This window comes from Argiope bruennichi, chromosome 9 (genome assembly GCF_947563725.1).
Source record: "Argiope bruennichi chromosome 9, qqArgBrue1.1, whole genome shotgun sequence".
NCBI lineage: Eukaryota > Metazoa > Arthropoda > Arachnida > Araneae > Araneidae > Argiope > Argiope bruennichi.
The window spans coordinates 74,511,282-74,534,663 of record NC_079159.1 but is presented as its reverse complement, the minus strand read 5'-3'; the positions used below and the strand labels follow the sequence as shown (position 1 = coordinate 74,534,663).

At 28.8% G+C, this 23,382-nt stretch overlaps 1 protein-coding gene across 1 annotated transcript; it reads right to left on the bottom strand.

Annotated features, from left to right (window-relative positions):
* Window positions 1-1,053: 1,053 nt before the first annotated feature.
* Window positions 1,054-23,380, bottom strand: LOC129984665 (replication factor C subunit 2-like). Its single transcript, XM_056094592.1, has 10 exons — window positions 23,138-23,380; window positions 21,469-21,538; window positions 19,682-19,723; window positions 17,632-17,738; window positions 16,625-16,726; window positions 15,277-15,377; window positions 3,031-3,188; window positions 1,795-1,860; window positions 1,467-1,661; window positions 1,054-1,255 (listed from the first exon to the last, which is right to left on the bottom strand). The coding sequence occupies exons 1-10, from the start codon at window positions 23,239-23,241 to the stop codon at window positions 1,148-1,150; spliced, it is 1,053 nt and encodes a 350-aa protein (XP_055950567.1). The 5' UTR covers window positions 23,242-23,380; the 3' UTR covers window positions 1,054-1,147.
* Between the last annotated feature and the right edge of the window lie 2 nt (window positions 23,381-23,382).

The following is a 23,382-nucleotide window of genomic DNA, read 5'->3' as shown; positions in this document are numbered from 1 at the left end:
AAAATATAAAAAAAAATTGTCTTTTGAATCATTACTAATAGCTGTCACATTGTTGTACTGAAATTCAAACCGTTTCATTGTTTCATCAAATAATTAATAACATGATTATCTCTAATTGTTGAAAGCTAAGGAAGAAGGGATTCTGTATAATTTGCAGGACAGATTAAAAAGTGATGTTACTATATCGTGAAATTTAGGAGATAGATGAATCAGAATTTGCATTTTTAATAAAACTATATGGTCTCCATTAAAGTTTCATATACACTATAAATAGAACTAAAGAAAGGCAATTAAAAAACATGGCTCTACTATTAAACAATTAGGCAAAATCATGAACATGAAGTTGTATCTAAATGATTTATCTGAAAACATATATAATTAATATTCTTGGTGAACCAGCTGGTATCTGAGGCAATTAGACCTAGAATAAAAGTATCCATTCAATGTTTGTAGCAGTTAATATTTTATGGAGAATAAGTTTAAAATTATACTTAATTTAAAAAAAAGGAGTGTTTAGTTGTTATGCAATGCTCTCATTGGTACTAAAGTCTGCAATTTGATAATATTTTAATGACTGGAAATCCTTGCCTTACCTGGAACAGTCCCCTCCACCTTTAATTGTTGGTGTCAAATTTCAATAAATGCTTTAGGTTGTGCAAAGTTAGATTAAAATCAATAATTCATACTACAGAAAGAAGAGGGAGGAGACTAAGATCTTATAGAGGGAAAAAAAAAAAAAAAAAAAAAAAAAAAAGCTTTTGTGTCTATTTAACTTGGTAACATCTATTCCTATCATCTCCAGTAATGAATTTAATGTCTAATGTATTCCAAATTAAAGTTTTTTAACCCTTATTTTAGTGAAACAAAAATAAAAAGGATTATATTTAAAACAGTCTTAAATAACTATATAATTACTTAAAAAAATATTGACATTGAAAAAATTAATTATTATTTAAATCTAACAGGAAATACAAATCAGATTGTTTATACAATCAGCAATAATGCAGCCCTCAATAAAGAAAAACATGAATAGATTAAAAATGTAAAATAAAATGAATCATTATATACAATTTATTTAAAAAATAAATAAATCTGAAAGTAAGTTTTCTTCATTGTATATACAAGAAGAAAAATGTGTTACAAATTACTATGATGGCATTGTTTTAGCTTTTTTACATAAACGTGCAAGAAGACCTGATAACTGTAACAAAGACTGCACACCTTGAACAATTCTTAAGTGGGTTAAACCTATTTCCTGCAAATATACATAAAATGAAATAAATACACAAGGTGGTTGATTCTAAAATGCAGTAACTAAAACAGGAAAAAAATTTAAAAAAAAAACTTTTAAGAATACTTTTGCTTTTTGGACAATTATATAAAAAAGGAGTATTTTAATTCTAATGTAAATTAAAATGTCATTTATAATTTTAATATTAAACAACTTATGTATTGATGTACTATACCTTGATAAATTCAAGTTTCAAATATTCAGGCATTTCATGAGTTTTACAAACTCGAAATATAATTGCTATTATATCTTCACAAGCATAACCTAATTTCCATAGATGCAGCAATATTTTATATGCTTCGGGCAGCTTGTTATCGACACAATGCTTAAGCATATCTTTTATTAGAAGAGGATGTGGTTCATCACAAACCTGTTGAAAGAAACTTGGTTTGAGAATATAATCAGAGCTCATTAAATATATATATATATATATATTATATTCAAAAGATTTTAAAAATTAGTTTAGTTTATCCTTAATATTTGAGATCAAAAGAAGATTTTACCTTAAAAACATATTCACTATTGACATGGCCAAATCCTGAAACAGTTGACTGCAAATTGTTCAAAGCCTGTAAAAGGATTTAGAAAAAATAAATGCTAATCTGGTGCTATTATTTTAATATTTGTTTGCAAGAAACATTTTGCAATATAACATACTCAAACATAACTTAATGTTATTTAAGACTATTATCTCTATATAAGATGAAAATGTGTGTTGGTTAAACCATTTGACTCAAGACTGATTTAAATTGGCATATATATATTAAGAAAGGTAAAAATGTGGATCTCAATTTATTTTTTAAAAATTTTATTTGAAAATTAAATAAAAGTTTGGAATTTTTCTATGACAACTTCTGAAAATATTAACATTAAAAATACATTTTACAGCATCTTAAAATTCAAAAAATTATGTTTTCAGTGATGCCAAATTTTTTGGCATACAATTTTTGTTTTCTATTTTTAATTAACTCTCATAAAATATGTAAGTATACTTTACAACAATGTATTCCATCTTGACTTTTTTTCCCATTATTATAATCAAGATATGAAAATTCGATTTATTTTTCAATGTTGAGTAGATTTCAGTATAAAGCATACTTTTAATCATTTTTTTGACATTTTGTTGTACTTAAAATTAATGTATAAGTTTGTAATTAACAATGATGAAATTTTATTAAAAAATGTGCCTATTTTTAAACACTGCTGCTGGCTTGGGCAATTCTTGTAAGCACTACATCATTCTCAACTTTTTTTTCAAATTAAATTTTAATTCATTTAATTTTGGAGATAATATTAGCTAAATCTGTAGCATAATACAATTTAAATTCTCTTTGGCCATAAAAAAGTTATATATATATATATATATATATATATATATATATATATATATATATATATATATAGTTACACACACTGCTTTTGATTTCAGAATGCTTTTCTGTTTTATTGTAGATAAAAAAAATGTGTACTAAATATTCTAACAAATGTCTTTTCTTAAATGATATTACATACAAATGAATAAAGTTATTTCTATAATGAAATAAAAATGCATTATTTATAACTCCATAAAACATTGCATTAAACTTGTAATTAAATTAAAAATTGATGCAAATAAAACTGTTTTATTTATTAAAAGATGATTCTAAAAATCATGTGGATTGAGCATTAAAAAAAAAAGTAAGAAGAAATTAACGAATTCCATAACTACTTTCATATCTTCTTCAATGCTAAAAATTTACCTGTCGCATGTCACCTTGTGCTGTAAATATTAAAGCCTCTAAACCATCATCAGTATAGCTTACATCTTCTGCTTTACAAACTTCAATTATCTTAGACAGAATTTGTAGATCCGAAAGTTTCCCAAAGCGCACCATAGCACATCTGGACTGAATAGGTTCTAATAAAATAACAAAATTCATATAGATTTTGAGTATCAGCTAAAAATATAACTGGTCACCATTATAATTTTAAAGAGCATCATAAAAAAGTAAATCAATTTTTATGTAAAGCTGCCACAATTACAGAAAAATGAGTTGATACAAATGGTGTTCTAGTTATGGCCCTCACTTTATACGCTAAATTAGCAGGTTTAGTTCTTGGTACAAATTAATGGATTGATGATGTATTGCACAATTCGTACAATCTACTTATGCTACATGTTAAAAGTTCTTTGACCCTACTGTTCTGTTTGTATTTACTAAATGAATTCAATGTTAAGACCAATGAAAACCAAAAATTTAATACTAAATTCAAAGAACTTCCCTGTTTTCAGAAAAAAAATTATATTTTGAGATAAATAATTACTTTAATACAATAAAAATGTTGTAATTGAATAATAATACAATAAGTATCTAAAGTTTATATATCTAAAATTTTAATAATATATTGGAATTCTTCTAAAATCTTACTTTCTTTGTAATTTCTATTTGGACAAAAATGTGTAAGTGGTGCATGCAGATATGGATATTTTTTTTAATAATTAATTTTCAATTTATTTCACTTAATATCATTGTTTGATGAACAAAATATGAAACTCTCACATTTATTATTTAATCATAAATTAATAGGTTAAATTGATAATACATTGTTTTATTTTTTACCCTGCAACATTTTGATTACATCATCTTCATTTCTGAGGAGATATTGTCTTGCCTGATTTTTTTTACTTGATTTTTCTAAAAGCAACCTCCTTTAAGTTAAATTATTTTCAATTCATTTGATATTTACTGATGGCTAGAGAATAACTTTAAAAATATAAAAAGAACTATTATAAAACATATTCTTAGGCCAGAAATGGGTTTTCCATTTATATGTATTTAAAAGTTGATCAAGAATATTCATAGGTCCTTTACCCATATTGTAATCTAACAATTTCTGAATTTTGTATGGTATCAAGAAACATTGTTTTAATAGGAGTTTCATTCTTGTGTTTTTTTTTAAATGTAAATTTTATTTAGATGCATAGCAGTTGTATCATTTGTGTCAGATACAAGCTTGAATTATGCATCCCTTTATTTCTTCAAGAAGTTCTGGTTTATTTTTCTGATAATTAAGCATAAATATACTGCATTTAATTCCCCCAATTTGTGGAAAGTGAAGTTATCATGTGTCGCATTTACTCTCTAAGTTTATATCTTAAATCACCTACAGCTTACATGCTTTGATTCTTTTTCTTTTCTGGTTTTGATTAAGATTTTTACCAATATAAATATGCCTTTAGAACTAAAGAAGCTTTACTATTGCATAAAAATACCAAATTTAGATAATTTATTCAACATATACTGTTTCCTGTCCATAAAATGAACTAATTACAAATTTATTGTAGCCTTTTCATATTGATAAAAAAAAAAAAAACACATAGCTGAATTACCAGTTATTTTCTTCAAACTTCACAAACAAAAAATAGTTCATCTACATGACCTTTTTTGATGAACTGATTAATTATCAAAGTGAAAACATTGCTGGAATTCATTTTTTCCTTTTTAGTTAAATTAGTAATATAAAATGAAAAATTTTAAACACAGCTAAGATAAAATAATATTGGATCATATTGATCCAAACAATGCATTAGTGCAATTTGAAAATAAATTACAAAAAATATATAAGAAAATCCCTTTCAGAGAAATAACATAATATTCCAATTAACAAAATCAGAAAATATCCACAAAATAACATCATTTTCTATAAACATTTCAGGTCAAATAGACCTAAATAGAACAGCAGGATTGAGTATGTTTTCAACAAAATGAAATTTCAAGCACAGTTTTAGCTATTATCATTATGAGATCTGATCCAGTTAGAAAGCTGTTGACGCCAATAAGTCAGCAGAACGCTCCGCCTACTAAATTTGTAGCGCCACCAAGTGGTGAAATCATATAACCGTGACAGTGTGTGTGTAAACCCGAGAGAGGGTGTGTCAGGAGGGTTGAGAATAAACAAAGAGAGATACAGTCCACGAGTTTGTGTTTCATTTATATGTGATTGAGTTTTCTAAAAACTGAGCTATCGAAGGCCAAAACATGGTCCAGTTAGCCGGACATGTCTATGCATCTATTGTATAGTGATTCATCATTTGAAATGTGTGGTTTATTAGTGGAGATATCGTCGATGATGACGAAATTGGTGCGAAAATACCAAGAATGAGAATTCTGTTGTGGATAACTGGTCTCGAGTGACAGCAGTCCCAGCAAAGAGGTATGGGCAGTATTATCCTTTGAGTTATTAACTAATTAATTTCCCGAGATGAAGTTAATTTTGTTTTTAATGAGTCATAATTAATTTCCCGAGATAAAGTTAATTTTGTTTTTGATGAGTTATAATTAATTTTCCGAGACGAAGTTAATTTTGTTTTAATGAGTTTAGAATAAAATTGTGATAATATTATTCTCGTGAATTGTTTTGAAATATATATTTAAAATGGCGGGTTTAGCAAAATTAAAGAAAGATGAATTAAAACTCGTTGCCGAGGAGATAGGTTTGGTTGTTGCGGAAGGCATGAAAAAGAGTGAAATAATACGTTTAATTGAGGAGAGTGATGTGTACAAAAATGACAACGAAGTTGTTAAAGATGCTGTAGATCAAATAATAGGGAATAAAAACCAAAAATCCGATCAGGATAGTGAAATAGAACTAGAGCGTCTTAGATTAGAGAGAGCTAAAATAGAATTACAATTAGCGCAATTAAGGGCTAATCAAAATAATACTCAGACTTCCGTTAATGTAGAGCGTAAAACCGAACCAGAAGAGTCTCTGGATAGCTTATTAAAGTCTGTGAGAATATTGTGTATTAAACCACCGAGCAAAGCTCAGGATTGGGGTTTCTTTTTTACTTCGTTAGAGAGAGCACTTAATACTAAAAAGGTTCCTGAAAAATTTAAAGCTGAGATTTTATTAAATTTATTAGGAGAAAGAGCTTCCAATATCCTAACTTATATTGCTGAGAAAGACTTAAATAATTATGAAGAAATTAAATCAATTGTACTAAGAGAATTCGAGCCAACAGCGCAAGCAGTTTTAGAGAATTTTAGATACGCTACTAGAGATAATGAAACTCATGTGCAATTCGCGTCACGCTTAATGACGAGTTTTGAATATTATTTAAAATTAAGGGGTGTTAAAGATTTTGAGACCCTAAAACAATTGATAGTTTCGGATAAATTATTCCAAACGCTGGATAAAGAAACAGCAACTCATATTAATATTAGGAAAAATCAAAAGTGGTTTACACCTCTCGAGTTAGGAAAAGAATGTGATCTTTATTTTGCTTCCAAAGGCAAAACCATTAATGAGATGAGAAGAGGGCAAAATTATAGCAATAAATTTAAACCAGCATCAAAAGTATTTTTCAATGAGAGGAAAAATAAAAATTGCGATTTATGTCTAAAAAGCGAAAATCATCCTTTGTATGCTTGTCCTCAATTTAAAAGACTTTCGGTTCTTAAACGCGTAGAGGTAGTAAAAAATAAAAACGTCTGCTTCAAATGCTTATCGCCTAATTGCAGCGTTAAAAAGTGTTCGTTTAGAAATTGTTTCTGTGGCAAAGCTCACAACAAGTTAATACACTTTTCGAAAGAAGCAAAAAATGTTTCGTCTACGAATGTAAAAACCGCCGAAGTCATAAATAAGTCGCATTCGGAGGGGAGAAACTCGGAACGCTTCTATGTCACTTGCGCTCGATAAATTTCCCCCTTTCCGCTCAAGTGTCAAGAAAGACTACCACATTATAAATTTTATCTTTGCATGTAAGATTTGGCGATTTTACAATGTACTCCAAACTGTGCGGTCAACTGACCCATCAACCACCCCCAATAAAACTTTCCCTTACTCTCTGAAGAGGTCACTGTCTTTGTACATCACGAGAGGGGTTTGGTGGGGTGAATGAATCACCCAAACTTGTTTGGAAAAAATTCTCTTTGAGTTGGATATTTTAGATTTTCTCTGCTTGCACAGAAAATCATACTGAGGCCCGCGTGAATGTTAGAAGGGCTCTTAGAACATAAAACTCATCACTGATTAATTATTGAAGCACTTCGATTTTGGGACATTTACTTGCTCTCTATAATTCGGTTAATTAACATTTCCGAATTCTGTAATTTAGAAGGAGTAATTCAATGTTTATAGTATTTAGTTTGACACGATTTTATTTTTATCAATAATTGCTTTTATTAATTTTTCAATCCAGGAGAATCGGCCAACATCTATGTGCCTATGAAATTGTAAGACCTCAGATTCATCCCAAAAGAAGTCCTTTCTCTCAATAGTTCAGTACTAACAGCGAATTTTAATAAAATGTCCCTAATTTTTTTTCGAATTTTATAAGTAAATTATTTATTCAAAAAATATTAAATAGGTTTAATTGAGAAAGAAACGAACAAAATTAAATTGAATTTTTGTATATTTCGTATTAAAGTTTTGGAATATTTCAGACTGAATATTCATCTAGGAATTGTTATAATTTTTACTTATACATAAAAAAATAATATGAAAACAATAAAAAGGCGAATTTTAAAAAAAATGAATATAATTTCTAAATAATTCTTTTTTTAATATGCATAATATGGTCACTTACATTTAACAAAAATAAATAAATAAATAAAAAAATAAACTAACTGCAAACATTTATCACTCTGACATTCAGCATAGTCAAGACTGTTCCGCATTTCTGAAAGCTTAACAGCATTTTTTGTTCATTTGTATGTAATTAAAATTTTAAAAAAAAGTTTTGAGAGATTCATTGAATAACTTGGTAGTAATGTTGCTTTTTTCAAAATAGAAATTATGATTACTCCTATATAACCATGAATTGAAGAAAAATAGTTGCAAAATATATTGTTACACAAATGCTAATACACATTAAAAAGCATTTTTTAAAAAGTTTTTATGAAAGCAATGGCCAACTTAGTTTTATAATTCAGATTTATGGTTGCTAAAGTTTACTTAACTTATCATTGATCGCTTACTCACAAGAGCATATTTAACTTCAAATTCTATTGGACATGTAACATTTACTATTGTTCTTAAAACCGTATACTATTCCGCTTTTTGTGCAATGCATCTTTTTTTAATTTTCAGTAATCTCAACAAAAAATGGGAACTTGAAAAACGAAAGTGTTTAAATATCAACTAATACGAAAACTTTCTCAATCAGCATTGTTTATGAGCATTACATATAATATACTTATCTAATATTAATTCATTTCACTGACATTGACCCTTATACATACAATAATTTGTTACATTAAGGAGTAACAAGATTTAAAAATGGATACACTTTCTAAAAATTACAACGCTATAACTTCCGAAAATATTAAAACACAAAATTGATTTTTACATCAAGATAAAGCTAAAAAAATTATCTTTTTAATGATACCAATGTTTTAATCTACAAATTAAGTTTCGATTTTTAACGTGTTTTTAAAGAAACATTTTAACCATATTTTTCAACAATGTACAACAATAAAAATAAAATTTAATCTGCATGAGCACGTCAATGGGAAAAAATTAGCTGTTATCCACCTGTTGCCATCACATTGAAAGAAGTTCAAATTAAAAACATAAATCAAATATTATTGTAAATTAAATATATAAAAGTATAAATTTCAGCTAGTGTCTGTATGAAGCGAACAAATTTGAAATATATTTTCTAAAAAGTAAATGGAGGAAAAGATTTCTATGAACTTTTACAATATCTAAATTATTAATTAAATCAAACAATTAAATTTAAGGTAAACAGGGTTTATATATCTATTGGATAGTCACTGTAATCAGCGCCCATCAGTCAATTTTAATCAGGGGCACGCATCTACTAACAAAATGGTCTAAATGAACTAAACAATTACAATTTTTGTTACTGGAGTCAATAAAAGCTCCGATGAATTAAGAATTTTAAATTTTTTCATAGGTCCTTTCAATTACCCTTTGTAATCTGTTTACATGTTTATCCTTTTACATTAACCTTTGAATCTTATTTAACAAATTGTTTTGAGACATGAATATATTTACATTTAGCACTTAGATCTCTCCTCTCAGGAACCATTCAAGGCAGTGCATCATTTTGGCGTTTTATTTAATTATTTTATTAAATTTTGAGTGATAAAAATATGTAGATTAATTTTCTGGGAAAATTCATATATATTAATTTTTTGGAGCAATGAACAAGGCTCTTATTAATAATAATAAGATAAATGATAAGATAAATGTATGTACAAGATCTCATAAATGAAAGATCAAATAAAATTTTTACAAAAATTATCGCAATTCCATTATCACCAATAAGCCCGACCGGAAATGCAACTATGGAAAACTAAAAACCGTCACCCACGCCAAGTTTTCTTGCCAAAGGTCCAAATCCCAGTAAACCTATGACAGCAACAGGGGTAGGGAATGATTTACCGAGCGCAAAAGTTCCGATTCCCTCGGAACAGGGTTCGGTTTCCCCCAGTGAGTGGGGTCCGACTTTCGTCGCAACGAATCTAACCGTAAACAAGAATGTTGTTTTGTCGACTATAAGATGTTTGATAAAAGACAGATGTTCGCAATGGCAGGAAGTAAGGTGTCTTTTGGATAACGGCTCACAGTGCTGCCTCATGAGTCAGAATTGCATGCAGAGGCTAGGACTCCAAAGTGGAAAAATAAATCAATCTATTTCTTGTATTAATAATGCCTCGCTTGCAGTTAATCGCAGAGTAACAGCAATTGTGGCTAGTAAAAATAAAAGTTTCGAAAGAAATATTTCAATGTTAGTGGTATCAAAAATAACGGATTTAATACCGAATAAGATGATAGATATGCGTGTAAATATGCCAGAATCAATTGACCTTGCGGACCCTAATTTTAATATTCCGGGCAAAATAGATATTTTAATTGGCGCTGAATACTTTTATGAAATAATAAAGCCGGGAAAATTAAATGCTAAAAATGAGAATTTGACGTTACAGGACTCTGTATTTGGGTATATTGTAGGAGGTAGCGTTTCGAGTTCAGTTAAATTAAATTCTAACTATTGCGGTTTAATATGTGGAGCAGAAGAATTAAATTCAAACTTGAGAAAATTTTGGAAGATTGAGGAAATGGTAATGAATTACCTAAAAGTAAAGAGAATGCTATTTGTGAGGAGCATTATGAGCGAACACATAGAAGAGATGAGACAGGAAAATATACTGTGGCGATGCCATTTAAAGAGCATTGGTCATGTCTAGGGAATTCAAGGGATATTGCTCTAAAACGACTCGAATCGCTGTGGACTCGCCTGTCTAGAGACCAAAAATATCTGAAAATGTATTCTGATTTTCTGAAGGAGTATGAGGAGTTAGGCCACATGAGCGAGATACAAGATGAAAGTGTTGAACCTGAAGTGACATATTATATGCCTCATCATGGCATCTATAGGCCTCAAAAAACGACGACTAAACTACGTACTGTGTTTAATGCGTCCACCTTGAATAGTAGTGGAAAATCGCTCAACTCAATTCAGTATAACGGCGGAGTGATTCAAGACGATCTATTTACATTGCTAATTAGATTCAGAAAACATATATTTGCATTTACTGCAGATATTCGTCAGATGTATCGTATGATCAATATAGATGAGAGTCAAGGAAATCTACAAAGAATTTTATGGAAAGAGGGAGCTAATGAGCCCGTTAAAACGTATCAGCTAAATACGGTTACCTACGGAACGGTTAGTGCTCCATATCTAGCCATGAGAACACTTAAACAAATTTCCATTGACGAGGGAAAAAACTTTCCAAGTGCTGCATCAGTCTTGTGTCATGACTTTTATAAGGACGACATTTTAAGTGGAGCGAGTACATTGAAAGAGACAAAAACTTTGTAACATGAACTTGTTGGCATTCTAAAAACTGCCCAGATGTCGTTACACAAATGGTGTGGAAATACTTCCGAGCTTATTCCTGCTACTGAGAAAGAGTATGAGTTCTCATCTACAGATGAAATTAAGACTTTAGGGATTGCCTGGAAGGCTAAAACTGACTGCTTTACCTTTAAAGTAGATTTTAATCCAGATAATAATAAGACCATCCTACCAAAAGGTCGGTCTTATCCATTATCGCCCGACTTTTTGATCCACTTGGGTTACTTGGGCCAGTGATCACGAAGGCAAAAATATTCATGCAACAATTGTGGTTGCTCAAGATCGATTGGGGTGAAATGCTTCCCGAGAAAGAAGCTAGTGAATGGCAAGAGTTTGTAACATCTTTAAGAAACTTAAATGACATTAACAGAGAAAGATGTATTGTCATTCCAAACGCGGAAGTGAATGAGCTTCATGGATTCTGTGACGCGTCTGAAAAGGCATATGGCGCTGCAATCTATGCCAGAACAGTCGATTCAGCGGGTGAAGTGAAAGTGAAGCTAATCGCGAGTAAATCTCGTGTGTCACCAATCAAGCAGGTAACTATACCTCGTTTAGAATTATGCAGTGCCGTTCTGCTCACCAAATTGATGCAGAAGGTAAAAAATGCATTAAAAATGGATATTACGTCAGTATCGTATTATTCGGACTCTACAACCGTGCTTTCGTGGATGAGAAAAGAGTCACGAGACTTAAAAACATTTATTGCGAACAGAGTGGCTACTATTCAAGAATCCACAGAAATGAATCAGTGGCATCACGTTCCTTCCGAACAAAATCCCGCCGACGTCATTTCAAGAGGACTTGATCCAACGAGAATGCAACAAAGTGACTTATGGTGGTTTGGTTCAACCTTTCTCCAAGAACTGGTTTTGAACTTTCCTGGTGATTGCGACGACATCCACGATTCATTGGACAGTTCTGTGCAGAACAGGGACGTTTCTTCTGAGAAACTTTATTTAGCAGAACTCAAAAATCCGACTAATTTCTGTTTAATTTCAGCTGTGGACTCATCATTGTTAGATAATATACTTAGTATGTCAAATAAGTTTTATAAAATAATTAAAATTTTAGCCTTTATTTTCAGATTTATTAATAATTTGAGAAACTCGAGCAAAATGTCAGGTCCTTTAACCACCAAGGAACTGCAGTTGGCCAAGTTAACTTTAGTCAAACTTGTTCAGATAGCTGCCTTTAATTGTGAAATAAAAGCCCTCAAAAAAGGTGAAAATGTTAATAAGAGTGAGGTAAGTTGCTTGAACCCATTTCTAGACCCAAACGGTGTCTTACGTGTTGGAGGAAGACTAAGTAATTGTGATTTATCATATGATAAAAAGTTTCCCATATTACTTCCAAAGAATCACAAATTCACGTTGTTAGTTATGCAATATTTTCATCTTAAATATTTGCATGTTGGTGCACAAACATTGTTGTATTTGGTAAGAAGGGAATATTGGCCATTATCTGGCAGAAATACAGCCAGAAAAATTATTCATGATTGTGTTATTTGTGCTAAAACTAAACCTAGAACGGTAACCCAAATTATGGGAAATCTCCCAACCAATAGAGTTAAACCTAGTTATCCTTTTACTCATGTTGGGATAGACTTTTGTGGACCTTTCTATATTAAATACAAGGGTCAGAGGAAAGGCAATTATCAAAAATGTTATGTGGCTGTTTTCATTTGCTTTGCTACTAAGGCAATCCACTTGGAAATAGTCACTGACTTAACTGCAGAGGCAATGATTGCCACTTTAAAGCGCTTTTTTAGCAGAAGAGGTGTTAGTTCCTCTATCTGTTCTGATAATGCAACTAATTTCAAAGGGGCCAATTCAGATTTGAAACGTTTGCAAAATATGATTGGTAGACCCCCAGAGCCATTAGCTAATTACTTAACAACTGAACAAGTGACATGGAAATTTATTCCACCAAGGTCACCTAACTTCGGTGGCTTATGGGAGACGGGTGTTAAATCTTTCAAACACCATTTAAAGAGAGTTGTTGGTAATGCGCGTTTAACAATGGAACAGTTTTTGACTATTGTTATTCAAATTGAAGGTATTCTAAACAGTCGCCCACTGACACCTTTGTCATCAGATCCAAACAATTTTGAAATTTTGACCCCAGGCCATTTTTTAATCGGCCGTCCCATAAATAGTATTCCTGATCCAGATTATTCAGAGAGAAAAGATAATCTTTTATCTCAATGGCAAAGATTGAGCAAAATGGTCCAAACAATTTGGAAAAAATGGAAATTAGATTACTTAAATAATTTGCAAGCCAGACACAAATGGCAGTTTGAGAAACAAAACATTTCAAAGGATTCTATGGTTCTTTTAAAAGATGATAATCTTCCCCCTTGCCTGTGGACAATGGGAAGAATACAAGATTTAATTTATGGATCAGACGGTAAAGTCAGAGTAGTACTTATAAAAACTCCACAAGGAGTCGCGAAAAGAGCAATTTCAAAAATTTGTTTATTACCATGTGAATAAAATCAATGTATATCTAGTGTAATTATTATATTTAGTATTTAAAATGATATAATGCATATGTAAGTTGTTCATTGTACATATTGAAATATAGCATGTATTTTCTTTTCAAAAATGTTTTGTATGTAACATTCAAATTTATTTTAAAAGTGTTTTTTTTTTTTTGTATCTTGTGCAAGATAATTGTTGAAATTTTGCATTGTCTAATTAAGTAATGTGTTAAATTTTTATTTCTGTAATGTTGAGATTTTGAAATGATATTTCAAGGGGGCGGAATGTTGACGCCAATAAGTCAGCAGAACGCTCCGCCTACTAAATTTGTGGCGCCACCAAGTGGTGAAATCATATAACTGTGACAGTGTGTGTGTAAACCCGAGAGAGAGGGTGTGTCAGGAGGGTTGAGAATAAACAAAGAGAGATACAGTCCACGAGTTTGTGTTTCATTTATATGTGATTGAGTTTTCTAAAAACTGAGCTATCGAAGGCCAAAACAAAAGCAATATTTCAAAATTATGTTATTGATAACCACTGATAGGTTTTAACAATGGTAATATCAAATCTAACAGTCTGAGTCTAAACCCTCTTATTCATTCCTATTGTAAAATTTGGTGTATACCATTCACTTCAAAATTTCAGTGGATAAATTTTCATAGTATCAATAAATTTCTTACAATGAATTTATTAAACATAATCAAGTACACAGTGTTGTAATGCTTTTATGGAAAAAGTTTTAAATTATTGTGTATCTAGGCGAATTTCTATTTCAGCTTTTGCAGTAAAGCTCAAATTTCTGAGGCAATGAATGAACTGCAATGATTAGAAAAATGACCACAAGGTAGTGAACAGATGCACGGTTCTAAATAGCAAAGGTGTGGGATAATAACATCTGAAATTTCTGTTTATTTTATTAAGATTCTCTTAGTGCACAATAGATATAAGAATATTCCTGGATTGGCATTGGGATGAAGTTCTGTGCCAAATCCTAAGGTGGAAAATCATATTTGAGCTATCTTTTATTGCATATATAAAAATGAAATTAAACTTGATGAATATTTGTTACAAAATCTCCCTGTCATGAGGCCTAGGGACTTTCAAAGAATTAAATAACTTCAACATAACCAATTATAAATATGTTTTGCAATCTTTTTATCTATAATTTTTTCGCTGTTAAATTTGGTTTTGCACAGGCATTTAGTTTTTATTTACAATTAAACTGTTTTATCTTGGAAGCAGATTTAGGGGGGGGGGAATCATACATGTCAATTTTTATGAAAGTGATATTTACCAGTGTTATTGACAAAGGTAAAATCTTAAATAAATAATTTTGACTACTAGCTGAACAGCCAGGAAAAGCAATATTCCAAATGAACAAGCTAGATGCAAAAATCAACAGGTTAATTTTAAAAAAACATAATACATCATCATTCTTTTAAAAATCCAGCAGTTGAACAAATTTAGTTTAGTTATATTGACATTCCGCTTTAAAGTAACACTAAGGTATTTTGGGATGGACCTCGTAAGTTTGAACTGCTGTTAGATGATGAAGACGACACCTGAGCAGTTGAACAGAGTGTGTCAATATAAATACGTTATTCAAAACTACCTTATTTTAAAAATCTCACCAATAATTTTATCAGAAGCATTGCAGGCTAGAGCAAATCTTGTTGTTTTAGAATAGATTTCCATTGTTCTCCTTAGGGCTTGCTGAGCCCCTTCAGTCATACTGGGAGAAAAAAATGCATATTAAAATTCCTTAATAATTAATAAAAATGATTAAGGGATTATTAATTATTATTAAATTATTATCATCATATAACCAAGAAATAAGTAGTTTTAATATAATAAAATTAGAACATCTTATATTTTGCCAATAATATTTAATGACAAAGGAAGTCAACAAAATTAGTTAATATAACAAATCAATCAATCACAATTCTTGTTTTTTCACCTTCTTTGAATTAGATTTATACAACAATAATAAAGACGATAATAAAAGATCATAAATTTAAAAATAAATACAGGATTTCATTCAAATTAAAATAAATATAAACATTTTTTAGAGTATTCTGCAATACATTAATTACAATAAAATAGTACTTCAGCATTTAAGTGATACCATTGTGTATTAGATGAATAAGGCTGCTTAATATTCATTAAATTTAAAATTGATGTCTAATGTTTTAAATCTCCTAGCATATTAGAAAAAAAATGTACAAAAATGGCTTTAGTAAAATAAATGTTTAACTCATATGCAATATTTACTGCATTCAAATTGCTGCATGTATCAATAATATATAAGACTAGGTGGACTGCTATAAGTTCACACATATGCAACACCAATAAAAATGAGCCATTCCAACTGAATAGAAAAGTTTTTAGTAAGAGGTTGATTGCATTACGTCTTACTAACTTTCCAGACATAAAGAGCTATAATAAGGTTATATTATATATATATATATATATATATATATATATATATATATATATATATATATATATATATATAATGAAGAACCATATATAACTAATTCTACCTAGCTCTATAATAAGGAGATTAGGAACTCTCAAAAGAAAGGCATAGAGTTAAAATGAACAGAGTAGGATGAGTAGATATGTAAGCTAAAATTAAAAGAGGAATTTGACACCACTGCATTATTACTTTTCTGTTTCTGCTTCTATAACAGTATCATATTTTAAGGATAAAAATTAATATTTCTCACTTTAATAATATTTTTATTTATGTTATAATTAATATTAATAAGATTTTTTTTGTCAAGTTAAATATTATTGTGGATAAGGATATTTCAATCTGTTATAATAAATGCCTGTGCTGAACTATTTTAAATAAAATAAATGTTTAAATACTTAAAACAAACAAATAAACATAGTTACAAAATTAAATTATAATTTCTTTATTTAAAATAATATAATTTCACATTTATATAATTCCTATCAATTTCATTATCTTACCTATCAGCCTCATCTAAAATAATAATCTTGTGTTTTCCTTTAGGAAGAGTAACTTTCTGTTGAGCAAACATCTTGATTTTATTTCTAACCACATCAATACCTCTGAAATGAAATTTGTAAAAGCAAATTATATCAATGGATAACAATAATCATAGTAAATATACATATGCAAAAAAATTTTACAATCTTCGAACGATAAGTTCACTGGCATTCCATTAAAACCCTATTTACTTTTATTTGACCTTTGATTTTTATTGAACTTGATTTTTATGAACAACCCCACCCTTTTTCAAAAGAGACAGGAAAAAAGAAACAACTACAGGATCTAAGTAGGTAAATTACATTGACATCTATTGTACCAAGGTCTGCACTATTTTATTGTACTATTCTTGAAGCATAGTTTCATTATTTTCAATATAATTTCTAACATTTCATCTTTTTTTAAAGCTACTATTTTTGTAGTTACTTTCCCTGTGGGTGGTATAAATCTTGTATTTTTACTTAGAAGGTAATACTAGTAGAATGTAAACATTTCTTTTTCTTCACAACACAAGAATTCAGTTATCATATTTAGTACATAGAATATTAATACATTAATATTCCCTTCATCCATTACGGATGAAACGAATATGGTTATGTTTGTTATTTCTGTGAGAAGAAAACAAGATAACAAACAGACAAATTGACTACAGACTTTCAATACTCTTAAACAGAGATTTTCCTCCCTTGTTTCATACAAAAAGTCCAGCCTTATAAAAGGAGATCTTCAATTTTTATTGTCCACAGTGCAAAAGTTCATACAAATTTTAAGAGGAAAGAGATTATGACAGGCAAAATTCAGAGAAAATCATTAAACAGTCCCTCCCCCCAGCACCTGATTGTATTTATACATGAAGCGATATACTGACCTTTGAATGAAATGCAAGTATAAGCAACAGAAGCAAGTTCGAAGATCTCAAGCAACTAAAAATATAAAATAGATTTTTTTTCCCTATCAAAGTACCTACCTGTCATTTGAAGCATTCAATTCCAATACAGCATCTTTAAAACAAGGGCCCAACATGATTTTCGCTAAACATAAAATGGTAGTTGTTTTTCCTACACCTGGAGGGCCCTATAAACGTCAATCATTGTTGTTATAGAATGAAATGATTCTTTTTTCTTACAGCTTTAATATCATTGGTATGTTCTAGTATATATTCTTAAATATAATTAAATGAATATAAAAAAGTGCTAACAAACAATATCTTAAACAATATTAATTGGGCTAAAAGCTCAATTCCATGCTTACAAACCTTCTTCAGCTGCAATCTTTTCTAAACAAAGAAATATTTTAGTTTATTTATTCAATTCTTTTAATTTTTAACTGAACATTTTGTCATGTCCCAAAAAAACAATCTATACTACTAATAAAGATGAATGTGTTTGCTGATACTCTGCAAACCAGACGGTTTGGCCCAAAGCTACCAAATTTGTCATATATATACCCTGGAGGCAGGGAATGATTTCAACTTGAAACAATTAAAAAAAATTTAATAGAATTTTAATTGCTTAAAAATTAAGCTGAATTTTGGTACTCCCCCTTAATTTCCAACAATAGATTATATTGTTGCTCTGAAGTTCAAACTTCATTGTTTCATCAAATACTTAATTGCATGATTTTCTCCTACTGTTGAAAGCTAAAGAATGAGGATTCTGCTTGATATCTGTGCAGTTTATAAGATAGCTAAAAAAAAAAAAAAAAAAAAAAAAAAAAAAAAAAATGAAAGTACAATATAGTGAAATTTAGAAGATAGATGAGGTGGACATTAATTGAGCTATGAGGATTGATCTCCAATATAAAGTTCATGTCCACGGTGAGCGAAGCATATATAAAGCAATTAAAATAACATTTTTTATATCCTACAATCTGAGGGAATTATAAGCATGAAGTTATATCTAATGATTTAACTGAAGTTAAATATGACAAATGTACTTGGCAAACCAGCTGGTCCCCACACCCAACTACATCTTTGTTAGCAGGGAAAGGAATCGGTAAATTATGAGACCTTACACTTACATGGACAATTTGAAAATTAATAAAAATATTGAATGAAAAAAAAAATAAGATGAATGAATAAATTCAGCAAAAATACGAAAGTTTGACAAATATTTTTCCTAATTTAATGATATATTTTAAGAAATAATCAATTAAACGTAGATACATTGATCTGATTTTAAGAAATAATCAACATCACAAAGAGCAGAGATATCACAGTTACCTAAAAATGTACCTCTGAATAGCATGTACATTTTTCATTTCATAAATGCTTAATAATATAAAAGTATTTCATTGTGAAAATCATTAAGATATAGTTTTAAAAATATTTAATGTTTATCAACCATTAATTCGGTGAACCAGCTGGTGGGTGAAAACAGCTAATTAATAATAAACAAAATAAAAAGTTTCACATAGATAATCAGAAATATCAATAAAATATTTCAAATATTTTTACTTCCAAGTACAAAAGATGCTGGAGGATAGTAAAGTTAAAAATTACTATTACTTTTAAATTAAAGTCCTTAATTGCTCTTATCTAAAAAAATTGAAGTTTAATATATAAACTTAAACAGAGAATGTCAACATGTTCATGAGCTTTAATTAAGTGAAAAAAGAAACTTAAATGAAAGGGATGTCTTATATTTAAATACAGGATTTTGCAAAATTGTAAATGTAAAATTAAATTCTGAAATGTTTTCTTTCTTTTTTTTAAAAAACTAAACATAGGCCAAATCTTAAAAATACAGAATAAAAAACTTTTTCCCATCCAGTTTTGAAGCTGAATAAATAAATTATAGTCTTAAGCCAAAATCTATGGGAAAAAAAAAAAAAAAAAAAAAAAAGAAGAAGAAAGAAAGAAAAGAAAAGAAAAAGAAAGAAAGAAACCTTCTATCACCATTAAATGGAGAAGGAAATTAAAATTGAGCATTAAAATTTTTGTTTTGTTTCATAAAAAATTATTAATATAATACAATAAAAAGATGAAAAATAAATTCTACATGGTGCAAAATACTTACAGCTAATATAACATTAGGAATATTTCCTTCTCTTGAAAATACCTACAAAGGCAAAATAAAATGTTACCTTATTATGATATTAAATCCAAGTTTCAAATATATTATATATCATAAAAAGTTATTTTAATGAATTATACAGACATTTCTCATAGTATCAACATTCAGCCCTAAGATTTGGCAGGCTTTTTATCTGTAACTAGATAAAAGGAAAAATAACAATGCACATTAATTAGAAAGTAAAGAAATTCTCATGTGAGAAAACTAAAGTTGAAAAAGCCATTTAATGAATGAAAAGATGCACATAAAAGCTGATCAGAAACACTCCTGCGAAATAGCACAGTTTTAAGCCAATGATATGCGTTTGTGTGTGTGAGGGGGTGTTGGAAGAATTAAGACTAAGGTTTTCATCTTCTATCCAGCTGAAATTAATGGTTAGCAGTAAAACAATATACATATAATAACTGTACCAATAATAAAACCAATAATATAATAAATACCAATATTAAAACAGTAGGGGGAAAAATACTTTTATGTAGCATTTGATTTACATTTAAAAAATTCTTTATCTAGTTGATGTTTGACATTGAATCAATATTAGAGAAAATTATTTGAATTCTTTTAAAAATATATTGTCAATTAAGTGTTGAATTACAACAAAATAAATTCCTACGCTTACTTTGAGGTTAAGCACATTTTACTATTGTACTCTACAGGAATTTATTAAGGTATCTACAATATTCTAATTTGAAACTTTTTTTTAATACATAGCTGTATCCTTTCTTTGTGCATGACAAAACATATTTTAGTGCCGATAATTTGATAATAAAACTAATTTTATATTTTGGAGACAAATAAGATTTTATAGATTTAGAGTATGGATGCTAAATCTATATTCTAAGCCTATAACACAATGTTAAAATATTTTCCTAAATAATTTTTTAAAACATTTTAATTAATTGAGGAAATAAAAATACAACACTCTAATCAATCTATAACCATTTAATCAAAAATATCTCCCTTCCCCAGTCTGAATATTTCTTTTGTTTGACAATTTTAAACACATAGTTATTAAAATTCTCCATAGGTGATTTTCTCTATGGTCAAAGATAAAATAAACTACTTCCCATCACCACCAGATTTCTTGTATAAGAATAAATAGTAAAGTTTTTTTTTCCTTCTTTCCATTTAATTAATATATTTGAGGAATAACTTGTAATGTAAATTTATAATATTTCAAAAAAAAAAAAAAAAAAAAAAAACTTTTTTCATATGAATCAACATGCATGAAACATAATCAATATCAGTGAAAAAAAATAGTCGAAGTTATACAAAACAAGAAATTTTTTACTTGCTATGTAATAGATTTATTCTTATAAAAACAATGAAATACCAGTAATTCATTTGTAATTATAGTCATTTCCTGATTTCAAGACATTTTTACCCAAGGGGTGTAATAAAATGCATAAAATAGATGAAAAAAACTATTTAGTGGTAGAGAGGTATACAGTGATAATACTAAAGTAGATAATAAAAGAAAAACATTAGATAAAAATTGATTGAATAAAAGCATTCATATAGAAAAAAAAGTTGGTTATTTAACCAGTTAATTGTTTTGACAAGTATACATGAAAAAAGTACAACATTTTGCATTATGATGAGTTTATTCAATGACAATCATTATATAATAGTGTTTAGCTATTATATATATAGGTTTATAACATTTTAGATATGCATTTTCCAAAAAGATCAAAACATTTGGCTATAAAGGAAAACAGAATGAAGTTTACTTCAAAACGCTGCACAGCTTCTTCATTGCCTACAATCTCTTTAAATGTTTTAGGTCGATACTTTTCAACCCTAATTGGATAGAAAGAAGAATTTAACATTTTAAAAATAAATAAATAAAAACCAATAGAATATAGAAATCATAGCTTATAAACCACTTTATGATCAACAATTAACCTTTGAGAAGAGATGTCAAAGATAATCAAAAACTGTTCAAATAAAAAAAGTTCCACAGAGGTATTAGTCAGAAATTCCGATCATCGCATAGCGAGGGCAAATCACTGAAAAATTGATATGTTAAATTTTAAGAAATCATACAGCATATAAAAAAAATACTACCTACAGCAAAATATGAGCTTATGTGATATATATAAGCTATACCTAAAAATATGTCAGTGTATTAAAAAGTAATAAAAAAAAAATCTATTTTTAACAAACATGTATCAAATTGTCAGCACATGCATTAGGTCTTTTCGACCCATCCTTTGTTTCTTATTTAGAAATTCTAGGAATTTATAAGTTAACACCTGTTACTTCCAATATCTTTATGGGTGGAGGGCTAGATATAGAAGATAAGAACAACAGAAATGAATTAAACATGGTATTTTATCAAGGTCTTGGAGTCAAATTGATCCATGCTAGTGTTAGCATTTCAGATTAATTTAACATTATGTCTATGACAGCAAAAGAAAGTGAGCAGCAGAGGCACAGAGATCTTTTTACAAGTGTTCCTACTTATAGTGAAAATGATAATTCAAATTCCATTGATATTGATGTAACTTTAGAAAGTTATCATGATACAAAACGGGAACAAGATACAAATCCTGAATGCTCTAGAAAATTTCATTGAAGATCTTCTTTTCTTGTAAAAAATCAAGCAAATTTTTATATAAAATGCATTCTCTAATATGAAAAAATTGACTTGGAATTTCAGAAAAAGATATCATATAACTGCAAATAAGGAATAATAAAAGCTTTTCTTTTTTTGTGTGTGTGAATGTATATAAAAACTATAAAAAAAAGGAATTTACAGAATTAAATATTAATGTTTCTTTTTTCCCAAAATTTTCAAAAATAAATAATATGTAATAATGATTTTCTTGTGGGTTCAGTTTTTTTATATAGGCAAAAAAATACTCATATTGAAATGAATAAGTTTTATATGTATATATTGGGGGGGGGGGTAAAAAGAGGGAGAAGAACAAAAAGAATTATTTCAATTTTTTATACTAAAAATCACTTGTGTGTCTTCAATGGAACATATATGCATGAAAACATCCTATACTTAGGCATTTTATTTTTGTACAAATAACCAATAAAATAAGGAATAAGTACTTGACAATTTAGGGTCAAAATGACCCCACGGGTGTGCTAATGTTCAAGAATGAACGCATGCGCTGAAAGTCTGTAACAGAAAATTTGTGATGCATTTAAAACAATGCAAAAATATCGTTTTAAATGTAGAAAAGAGTTCAAGGCATGCTAGTTAATTACCTGCATAATCTAAAATGCTCGCCTACTTTATCAGCGGCATTAAAAAGTCAATAAATAAAAAAAGTTAATAAGGGCATTAAAAAGTCAATAAATAATAAAAGTTAATAAGGGAGATATAATATTAAAATTATTATTGTAATATTGGGAATAATTATAGAATATACAAAATTTGCTAACCATGGAATATGTCCGCCTTCTTTCGGTTTTTCTTTGTTAATTATTTTTTGTTCAGTCTCCCTCTCATTTTCATCAACCATTTCAACATCTTCAATTTCAGCCATGATTAAACTTAATTATGAAAGAGACTTCTTTAGCAAAAACAATCAAGTTTAATTTGTTTTTAGTTTGTTTCAGTTTAGTTTATTACAATCAAAATTCCCACAGAAAAAGAAAGTAAACAAATGTTTTCGCGGCAAACGAAG

What these genes read in the sequence shown, in the direction of transcription:
- LOC129984665 (XM_056094592.1), bottom strand. Translation starts at nt 23,241, where the DNA reads ATGGCTGAAATTGAAGATGTTGAAATGGTTGATGAAAATGAGAGGGAG. An exon ending in TTGAATGCTTCAAATGACAG is followed by an intron (nt 16,727 to 17,631) that starts GTAGGTACTTTG and finishes ATTTCATTTCAG; the next exon opens with AGGTATTGATGTGGTTAGAA. An exon ending in TGCTTCTGATAAAATTATTG is followed by an intron (nt 3,189 to 15,276) that starts GTGAGATTTTTA and finishes TTATTTTATTAG; the next exon opens with AACCTATTCAGTCCAGATGT.